Source organism: Triticum aestivum, chromosome 7A (assembly GCF_018294505.1).
Source record: "Triticum aestivum cultivar Chinese Spring chromosome 7A, IWGSC CS RefSeq v2.1, whole genome shotgun sequence".
In the NCBI taxonomy this organism is placed as follows: Eukaryota; Viridiplantae; Streptophyta; class Magnoliopsida; order Poales; family Poaceae; genus Triticum; species Triticum aestivum.
The window spans coordinates 188,691,345-188,702,231 of NC_057812.1; the positions used below are offsets into that span (position 1 = coordinate 188,691,345).

A 10,887-nucleotide genomic window follows, 5' to 3' on the forward strand; every position below is an offset into this window, starting at 1 on the left:
GATGTAATCTTCTTTTTGCAGTGTGTTTGTTGAGACCGATGAATTGTGGGTTTATGATCAAGTCTATCTATGAACAATATTTGAATCTTCTCTGAATTCTTTTATGTATGATTGGTTATCTTTGCAAGTCTCTTCGAATTATCAGTTTGGTTTGGCCTACTAGATTGATCTTTCTTGCAATGGGAGAAGTGCTTAGCTTTGGGTTCAATCTTGCGGTGTCCTTTCCCAGTGACAGTAGGGGCAGCAAGGCACGTATTGTATTGTTGCCATCAAGGATAACAAGATGGGGTTTTCATCATATTGCATGAGTTTATCCCTCTACATCATGTCATCTTGCTTAAGGCATTACTCTGTTTTTAACTTAATGGTCGATGAGTGGAGTAATAGTAGTACATGCAGGCAGGAGTCGGTCTACTTGTCTCGGACGTGATGCCTATATACATGATCATACCTAGATATTCTCATAACTATGCTCAGTTCTGTCAATTGCTCAACAGTAATTTGTTCACCCACCGTAGAATACTTATGCTCTCGAGAGAAGCCACTAGTGAAACCTATGGCCCCCAGGTCTATCTTTATCATATTAATATCCTACTACTTAGTTATTTCCTTTGCTTTTTTACTTTGCCTTTATTTTACTTTGCATCTTTATCACAAAAATACCAAAAATATTATCTTATCATATCTATCAGATCTCACTCTCGTAAGTGGCCGTGTAGGGATTGAGAACCCCTATTCACGTTGGTTGCGAGGATTTATTTGTTTTGTGCAGGTACGAGGGACTCGCGCGTAGCCTCCTACTGGATTGATAGCTTGGTTCTCAAAAACTGAGGGAAATACTTACGCTACTTTGCTGCATCATCCCTTCCTCTTCGGGGAAAACCAACGCAGTGCTCAAGAGGTAGCAAGAAGGATTTCTGGCGCCGTTGCCGGGGAGTCTACGCAAAAGTCAACATACCAAGTACCCATCACATACCCTTATCTCTTGCATTACATTATTTGCCATTTGCCTCTCGTTTTCCTCTCCCCACTTCACCCTTGCCGTTTTATTCGCCCTCTCTCTCTATCCTCCATCTCTTTCTCTATTCGCCCGCTTGTTTTTTGTTTGCTTGTGTGTTAGTTTGCTTGCTTGTCATGATGTCTCTACCTAAATTTGGTGATCTTCACCTTAAAAGATTAGAAGAGATCGAAAGCAATGTCAGGAGCTTTATGGTTTTGCAATTTGAACATAATAGTTTCTTCAAAACGAGCTTAAGAAACAGAAAAGTTTTATGAGTTTTATGAATAAAGAGCTTGATGATATGTCTAAAGAATTCGATGGTTTGAGATCCCAAATTGCTCGTCTTGAAAAGTTGACCGCTGAAATTTCGGATAAGCAAGCCACCTTAGTTAATAGGATGGCCGCTAAACCGGATTGCTATGAAAATAATGATGAACATCTAAAAGTTATTGATGTGTCCCATATTAAATCTTTGTTTTGCAATATGAATCTTGGTAATGATGGGACTGAATATGATCCACCTTTACCTAGAAGGCGTTCCAAGAATTCAGATTTTTTTGATCTTGACGTTAAAATTGATAAAAGTGGGATTGAAGAAATTAAAACCCTAGATGTTGCTAAACGCACTATTATGGATTTCAAGGAATTTAACTATGAAAATTGCTCTTTATTGATTGTATTTCCTTGTTACAATTCGTGCTAAATTCTCCTTATGCTTACAGTCAAAATAAAGCGTTTACTAAACATATCGTTGATGCCTTGATGCAATCTTATGAAGAAAAACTTGAATTGGAAGTTTCTATCCCTAGAAAACTTTATGATGAGTGAGAACCAACTATTAAAATTAAAATTAAATATCATGAATGCTATGATTTATGTGATTTGGGTGCTAGTGTTTCCACGATTCCAAAGACTTTGTGTGATTTGTTAGGTTTCCGTGATTTTGATGAGTGCTCTTTAAACTTGCACCTTGCGGATTCTACTATTAAGAAACCTATGGGAAGAATTAATGATGTTCTTATTGTTGCAAATAGGAATTATGTGCCCGTAGATTTTATTGTTCTTGACATAGATTGCAATCCTTCATGTCCTATTATTCTTGGTAGACCTTTCCTTAGAACGATTGGTGCAATTATTGATATGAAGGAAGGAAATATTAGATTCCAATTTCCATTAAGGAAAGGCATGGAACACTTTTCTAGAAAAAAAATTAAATTACCTTATGAATCTATTATGAGAGCCACTTATGGATTGCCTACCAAAGATGGCAATACCTAGATCTATCCTTGCTTGTTATGCCTAGCTTGGGCGTTAAACGATAGCGCTTGTTGGGAGGCAACCCAATTTTATTTTTATTCCTTACTTTTTGCACCTGTTTAATAGTAAATAATTTATCTAGTCTCTGTTTTGGTTGTATTTTTGTGTTTAATTAGTGTTTGTGCCAAGTAGAACTGTTGGGAAGACTTGGGGAAAGTCTTGTTACAGTTGCTGTAAAAAACAGAAACTTTAGCGCTCACGAGAACTACTGCCATTTTATTTGGAAAGTGCTATTTAGTTAATTCTTTTTGCAGATGATTAATAGATAAATTCCTCACGTCCAGAAATTTATTTTTGAATTTTTGGGGTTCCATATCTTGCGCTAGCTACAGATTACTACAGACTGTTCTGTTTTTGACAGATTCTATTTTTCGTGCGTTGTTTGCTTATTTTGATGAATCTATGGCTAGTAAAATAGTTTATAAACCATAGATAAGTTGGAATACAGTAGGTATAACACCAATATAAATAAAGAATGAGTTCATTACAGTACCTCGAAGTGGTCTTTTGTTTTCTTTCGCTAACGGAGCTCATAAGATTCTCTACTTTAAGTTTTGTGTTGTGAAGTTTTCAAGTTTTGGGTAAAGATTTGATGGATTATGGAACATGGAGTGGAAAGAGCCTATGCTTGGGGATTCCCATGGCACCCCCAAGATAATCTACGGACACCTAAAAGTGGGAGCGGCATTTTGGCTCTCGGGTCCATATAGACCCGTAATCTGAGTCGCTGGTGATGCATTGTGATCTGTGCCACCTGTTGCTATCAAAACAATACAGGTGAACCGAAATGATTTATACGCAGATACGCCTGGTGTACGGTGGGGGGCGTAGTTGACGGACGTGAAGAGGTGGACGGCCACCCACCCGCTGTACTCTGTACCCGTGGTACAGGTGTCACCCCGAAACGGTGGCCTCCGTCTGGGCTTGGCCCACATTGTAAGATTTTTTTCTCCATCGCCTTCGCATCTCGATTATGTGGTCGCTATTGCTGGTGAGTGGCATTATCAGACCAGAACGGCGAGCAGAGGACCAGTCCGCCGGCGGCGAAAGCGACCGCGACCGCGTAAGTAGCTACCCCTGTTGGTGTCGCCGCCGGGGAGCTGATCTGGAACGGTTGTTGGGAAGATGGCGGAAGATTTCCCAATGGCTCCGGTGGACTGGTACGTACGCCCCGTTTCGATCCCCTCCCCCCCCCCCCTTCAAGTTTTGGGTAAAGATTTGATGGATTATGGAACATGGAGTGGAAAGAGCCTATGCTTGGGGATTCCCATGGCACCCCCAAGATAATCTACGGACACCTAAAAGTGGGAGCGGCATTTTGGCTCTCGGGTCCATATAGACCCGTAATCTGAGTCGCTGGTGATGCATTGTGATCTGTGCCACCTGTTGCTATCAAAACAATACAGGTGAACCGAAATGATTTATACGCAGATACGCCTGGTGTACGGTGGGGGGCGTAGTTGACGGACGTGAAGAGGTGGACGGCCACCCACCCGCTGTACTCTGTACCCGTGGTACAGGTGTCACCCCGAAACGGTGGCCTCCGTCTGGGCTTGGCCCACATTGTAAGATTTTTTTCTCCATCGCCTTCGCATCTCGATTCTGTGGTCGCTATTGCTGGTGAGTGGCATTATCAGACCAGAACGGCGAGCAGAGGACCAGTCCGCCGGCGGCGAAAGCGACCGCGACCGCGTAAGTAGCTACCCCTGTTGGTGTCGCCGCCGGGGAGCTGATCTGGAACGGTTGTTGGGAAGATGGCGGAAGATTTCCCAATGGCTCCGGTGGACTGGTACGTACGCCCCGTTTCGATCCCCTCCCCCCCCCCCCCCCCCCCCCCCCCCCCCCGTGGTTTAGATGCTGGTATTTGTGTTAGGACGAATCTGATATTTCGGGATTTTGTTTTTTGATTGGATTCATGATTTCAGCTTGCCAATTTTCGAGGATGCGGCATGCAGCGCCGCCGCCCCCGTCCCAAAGTCTAAAGGTGTAGGGGATTCCTTGGTTCAATCAGCGGGGGGGGGGGGGGGGGGGGGGTCCAGGTGCGGAATCCTTGGTGATGTTGGCATTCCAGCTATTCAGATTTATGGCAGTTCTCGTGTTGAGCAAACAAGGGTTGGTGGAGGTGGTGGCTCTGTCTCGGACATTAATGAGAGCGAGGGTGACAATGTCGATGCGATTAGCCCAGGCTTGAAGGAGGGTGGTGAACCATACCCAGTCGATTCGGTCGTTGCAAAGCAGGCAGATAGTTCGTGTGGAGCATCTGCTCACTCCACGGGCAAGATTGATCCTCAAGCCCCAGGCTGGACCAGAAGGTATGTCTACCATTTTGAAACAGAAAAATGCATCTGTTGGGATTTGACTGTTATTCAGTATTAGAACCATTGCGAATGTCGTGAAATCTGAACGATATATTCTCTAATTATTAGTGTGATCCTGTATATGGAGGCAGACAAAGCAATAATATCTGTAGTGGATAAGTTTGGAGTTACTGTAGAAGTCATATGCGAGTGAAATGTATATATTTTACAGAACCATTGTTTTCAGTTTTGAAAACATATATGTTGATTAGAATGACTTGCGGTCTTATGCGTAAAATGCTTCTCCAGAGTCAGAGTTGGGCAACAAGCCCCGGATCGTGCGCCATGCCCAGATAGGGTGTGCGCGTTGGAGCAGACTATAAGAGGCTATGCTGAAAAGCTAGGGCCAAATGTGATTGAGCCTGAGATTGGATTAACATTTGATTCGTTGGGAGAGGCTTACGATTTTTACAATATATATTCTTGGGAACTTGGCTTTGGCATAAGGTATGGGAAGAGCAGACTGAATTCAGAGAAGACAAAATGCATGCAAGAGGTGGTTTGTGGTTGCTCGGTAAGTCTCAAGGATTTTGTTTTGCTTGAGTTAAGTATTTTTTGGTTGAAGCAACATGGGCACCTGTACTAAGACGGTTTTATGTGCTGCAGGGGAAGCCATTAAAGGAAAACAGCATGTCTTGCAGATGTGAATGCCCAGCAATGATCCGTTTGTTGAGAACAGACGACAATGGGTGGTACATCACAGAGCACCGGGTTGAGCACAATCACTCATTGTCAAGCATCCTAGTTCATGGTCATGGTCATGGTCACAATCAGACGACAATGGGTGCTTCAGGCGGCGTAGAATAACACATCCTAGTTCATGGTCAAGTATTGCTGCTCCTAGCAGCTGCTCTTGCAAATCCTTCCTGGAAATCCTTACCAACCTAGGGTCGTTGTGTACTATCCAGTTCCTGTTTGAGACAGGGATTACTGTTATGTGGGTAACAAAAAGCTGAAATGTGAAGAGTGGTTCACAGACAGAAAATATGAAAAGAGAAAGAGGATTTCTTGACGAACCTAGCAATGTGTTTGACTGGCAGAGATGAGAAGTGAACCTCAAGAAGTTCTGTGGAGTGAGTTGGTCCTGGGACAACCGGACGCCCTGCAAACCAAGGGTTGGATGCGTAGCTGCGTGAGGATCTTCCTTTTGGGTATGGTTGCACAGTTGACGCCAAATATAACAGATGATAACTCATTCCCAATGCAATCGGCATATATGTCCTTGATGGATGCTAAATGCAGCGGGCATATTTTTGATCTGCTGCGCAAATTTCTTCGTTCATTGATGAATCATTGGTGTCGTGGATGACAGGGCATTTCTGAACGGACGTTTGTGCCTTCACCAAACTAGATCCTGAGCACCTTGGACGCTTCAGCACTCTCTGTCTCTGTGAGGAGCTCTCTGTAGAAAATGAAAGTGAATGAGAAGACCGAGTAGGTAGCGTGAACCATTCTGGGTACGATTTGTGACAAAAAAATGCGTAGGTTGTTGCAACAAAACACCTTCATCATCAGATAGTTGAAGTCGGACACCTTGTATTTTGTCAGAGACTGGTGTGTTGAAGTTGGACATGTTGTTGGAACTGCTAGGGTGGGAATGTTCTGGCTGTACCGTATGTGCTTTCGGAGTTGCACTATCATTAACAAACTGGAGTGGACAGTCTGAGAACCCCCTGGCAGCACAGCATGTGCAGTTGGCTGCAAGTGCGGTGAATAGCTTGTCTGTGAAGTTCACCATGTCAGTTTGTATGTTGTGTCGTGCAGTGGTCACATGATGGATCGCTCTCGCATTTTGTTCACATAGGAGGACGGCAATTGGTTGTTTTGACTGTGGGATGAAGTAAATCATAGTTAGTATGGTTGCACACGAAAAAGAAATATAAAAGTAAAGAATTAAAGCAGTCAAGGTGGGGTTCAGCATACCACGAGTGGAAAATGTCGTGCGGTATGGTTAGAGTAATCCAGTGCGGACAATTGCCTGGGGGAAATGGCAGGGGATAACTGTTGATTAGCATTGGTTGGCGGCCTGCATGGGACAGTCTTTCTGGCTGTTGCTTGGTGCTGCGACAACGGGTTGTTGCTTGCTAGAGGAGCTGACATGGATGGTGTGACAGGCTCTTTCTGAGGCCTGCTTCGCGAGTAACATACTGTGGACGGGTCTCTGAGCTGCGTGGAAAGGGTAAAGGGATATTAGTTAGCCTGCAATACAGAAAACAATTTGTACCTTGTGATTGTTTACTGGAGCAGAGGAGAAAGATGGCTCAGGTAATCCAACGTCTGTGGCCATTGTAGACATTTTTCGTAAGGTATCTTGGTCAAACACATTGATGCGGGGGAGGACATCATGCTTCTTGTTGAATATGCCCAGATCAAGATTGTCCAGGTAGAAAACATGCATCAACAAAATAATGGTGAAACACACCGTTTTGAAATGTTTAGGGCCAAAAACATGAATAATACCCTGAAAAAGAAAGGTGTTGACCTGCAGAAATAGGTGCCCTCCTGTGAGGTTTGTAGTACTAACTCCGTTCTTGATATCCATCTTGAGCTTAGTTACAGCATCAAGCAAGCATTGCATGACATAGTCACACCAATTGAATTGAGGAATGTTCTCGGCTTTTGAAAGTGCACCCCAGAAATCGATGGTCTTGTAGTCGTGTTTGCAGGACGGAGCTAGAACATGACCCATCACAAAAATGACAAATGCTATCTGGAAACATTCCTTCTCAATCTTGCTAGATTGATCTGTGATGTCTCTCTTGAGGAACGCTTCCGCCGACCGCAGGCTGTGAGAAGAAGCTAGGTCCATCCCTAAGGTTTTCTTGATGAAGGAAATTGACTCTTCGTTAATGTTTCCGTCGGGTCCAAGCACATCTCGGTTGCCGGATGGGATACCGAAAACCATTCCAACATCTGCGGAACTGAACTTCAGGGTCTTCCTGCCACCAATAATAATTGCTTTCTGGCTAACCTCCACCTTACTCATGACCCAGGAACTAAGCTTCAGGTTCAATTTCTGTATCATTGGCAAATCAAGCATACCACCAAAACCAATTTCTTTTACTAGCCAACATTTGTACTCGCAGAAACCTTTCATAACAGAAACAGCGTGCCTAACTGAACTCCTAGATGTAGTGTTTGGTGGGAGGATATCTGTGGTTGCGCCATGGCTCTTAGTAGAATTCTGGCAACCAATATCTGCAGCTTGTCCATTGCTACCCATCTCTGCTACGCTACTAAACTGGTCGGGCATGAGCCCCTCTGCATGGCGATGAGGAAAAATAAACGAGCGTGAGTAATCGCTGAATGGAAAACAGATCTACAGGGTGTGGGGAGGAATGGGATGCAGTTCCGGCGGGGGGGGGGGGGGGGGGGGGGTCCTTGCGGAGATGCTTACCGTATTGCAGATGCAGTTCCGGTGCATGTATGAGATCTCTGACTGCCGCGGGCCGCCAAGATCGTCGTGGTGGTGCAGAAACGACGATGAGGCAGCTCCCGGTGGCCTAGATCGCCGTGGTGCCGCAAGGGGAAGAAGATTGGTGGGAGGTGGGGGATGCCGGTGGGTGGGTGGGTGTGGTTGGACCGAAATATGCCCAGGTCACAGGTTTGCATGGCCGTTTGGTGCCCTCTGTTCTAGACTGTAATGCACTAGAGAAATCGAGAAAAAAATGACAGCTGCTAAGTGAGGCGTGTCAAACGGTGATTGGCTAAGTTCCTGTCTCATTAGTTTAAATTAGAATAATTTGGAAAACAGAGCCACTCCCATAAACATTCTTCATAATAGCCAAGGCAAGAAGACATTCGGTACCAAATTACAGATACAGTCACACTGGATCCGATGCAAGAGCTATGACTAACGAGCAAAGTACATCGTGACGAATACAACAAATGCGAAGGCGATGAGCAGCAGAGTGGCCAACAGATTGGCGATGCCCAGCATGGTGTTGAACCTAACGAGGTCCTGTAGCTGACGAGCTCCAAGGAAGCTGCCCCTCTGAGCTACTGTTCTTGGCAAAGCTTGAAAAATTTCTTGGTTGTGTGCTGCTCCGTCCGCAGCTGATTGCTCCACCAGGTACGCTTCGTAACCTTCCTGCCACTCGTAGAACGGGCATTTCCCAGACTGAACAGCAAAAATCGGCCCTGCCGTTAGAACTGGATATGGAGGAATCAGGCCAAAAAAGTTTTAGAAAATTAACAGCTCCGGTGAAGCTCACATCTTTCTTGCAGCACTTGTAGTAGCGGTTCCCCGGCTGGGATCCGCGGGGGCCGCAAATGTTTGTGATGATCCTATCTCTGCAGAATGGGCATGGGATCAGCGGTAGAGCAGGCGGGGTAGTGCGGCGCCTGATGGAGGAGGAAGATGACTCCATTGCCAGAGCTGTTTGGGTGAGGCGGAGGAGTGCAGAGGAAGGAGACGGGCATGAGATGGGAGAACGAGCAAGTGGTGGGGGCCAGCGGTGGAGGTGTGTAGAAATATCTGCTCGGCAACCCGCACCGTTTCCAGACGTTGGTCCATTTCCATCCTTGTTTGGTACATCTCCATCCATATGCATCTGTACTAAACGACGCGGATGAGGACCACAGCTGGACATATTGATCTGACATGTGGACCACCACTGAATATACCCAGGAAAATACGAGATGAAATACGAGCCCATGTGCGAATCTCGATGCGAACCTGTGGTCCACATTCCGGGTGCATATGGACCCGAGAGCCAATGTGGATTTCCGCACCTAAAAGCCAAAGCTTGGGGATGCCCCGGAAGGCATCCCCTCTTTCATCTACTTCTATCGGTAACTTTACTTGGAGCTATATTTTTATTCGCCACATGATATGTGTTTTGCTTGGAGCGTCTTGTATGATTTGAGTCTTTACTTTTTAGTTTACCACAATCATCCTTTCTGTACACACCTTTTTAGAGAGCCATACATGATTTAGAATTTGTTAGAATACTCTATGTGCTTCGCTTATATCTTTTGAGTTATGTAGTTTTGCTCTAGTACTTCACTTATATCTTTTCGAGCACGGTGGTGGATTTGTTTTATAGAAACTATTGATCTCTCATGCTTCATTTAGATTATTTTGAGAGTCTTAAATAGCATGGTAATTTGCTTAAAATCCTAATATTCTTGGTATACAAGATCAATAATAAAACTTTCTTATGAGTGTGTTGAATACTATGAGAAGTTCGATGCTTGATAATTGTTTTGAGATATAAAGATGGTGATATTAAAGTTATGCTAGTTGAGTAGTTGTGAATTTGAAGAATACTTGTGTTAAATTTTGTGATTCCCGTAGCATGCACGTGTGATGAACCGTTATGTGATGAAGTCGGAGCATGATTTATTTTTTGATTGTCTTCCTTATGAGTGGCGGTCGGGGACGAGCGATGGTCTTTTCCTACCAATCTATGCCCTAGGAGCATCCGCGTAATACTTTGCTTTGATAACTTGTAGATTTTTGCAATAAGTATGTGAGTTCTTTATGACTAATGTTGAGTCCATGGATTATACACACTTTTACCCTTCCATCATTGCTAGCTTCTCTAATACTGCGCACCTTTCGCCGGTATCATACACCTACCATATACCTTCCTCAAAACAGCCACCATACCTACCTGTTATGGCATTTCCATAGCCATTCCGAGATATATTGCCATGAAACTTTCCACCGTTCCGTTTATTATGACACACTCCATCATTGTCATATTGCTTAGCATGATCATGTAGTCGACATCGTATTTGTGGCAAAGTCACTATTCATAATTCTTTCATCCATGTCACTCATGAGTCATTGCACATCCCGGTACACCACTAGAGGCATTCATATAGAGTCATATTTTGTTCCAAGTATCGAGTTGTAATTGTTGAGTTGTAAGAAAAATAAAAGTGTGATGATCATCATTATTAGAGCATTGTCCCAGTGAGGAAAGGATGATGGAGACTATGATTCCCCCACAAGTCGGGATGAGACTCCGGACGGAAAAAAGGGGAAAGAAAAACGGCCATAAAAAAGAAAGAGAAAAGGCCCAAATAAAAAATGAGAGAAAAAGTGAGAAGGGGTAATGTTACTATCCTTTTACCACACTTGTGCTTCAAAGTAGCACCATGATATTCATGATAGAGAGTCTCCTATGTTATTACTTTCATATACTAGTGGGAATTTTTAATTATAGAACTTGGCTTGTATATTCCAATGATGGGCTTCCTCAA

General features: G+C 44.2%; 2 protein-coding genes across 5 annotated transcripts; one reads left to right on the top strand and one right to left on the bottom strand.

The window, feature by feature from the left end:
- The first annotated feature begins 3,852 nt into the window (after positions 1 to 3,852).
- LOC123150265 (uncharacterized) lies at positions 3,853 to 5,563 on the top strand. Its single transcript, XM_044570100.1, has 4 exons — positions 3,853 to 4,106; positions 4,243 to 4,629; positions 4,924 to 5,188; positions 5,281 to 5,563. The coding sequence occupies exons 1-4, from the start codon at positions 4,072 to 4,074 to the stop codon at positions 5,479 to 5,481; spliced, it is 888 nt and encodes a 295-aa protein (XP_044426035.1). The 5' UTR covers positions 3,853 to 4,071; the 3' UTR covers positions 5,482 to 5,563.
- LOC123150263 (uncharacterized) lies at positions 5,387 to 7,927 on the bottom strand. Of its 4 annotated transcripts, none has more exons than XM_044570099.1 (5): positions 7,157 to 7,927; positions 6,598 to 6,840; positions 6,178 to 6,502; positions 5,692 to 6,076; positions 5,387 to 5,585 (listed from the first exon to the last, which is right to left on the bottom strand). In XM_044570099.1, exons 1-4 carry the CDS (start codon positions 7,925 to 7,927, stop codon positions 5,907 to 5,909), a joined length of 1,509 nt encoding a protein of 502 aa, XP_044426034.1. In that variant the 3' UTR covers positions 5,387 to 5,585; positions 5,692 to 5,906. The 4 variants fall into 4 exon arrangements, with proteins under 4 accessions (XP_044426034.1, XP_044426033.1, XP_044426031.1 ...); XM_044570098.1 differs by having other exon boundaries at positions 6,950 to 7,927; XM_044570096.1 differs by having other exon boundaries at positions 6,914 to 7,927.
- Between the last annotated feature and the right edge of the window lie 2,960 nt (positions 7,928 to 10,887).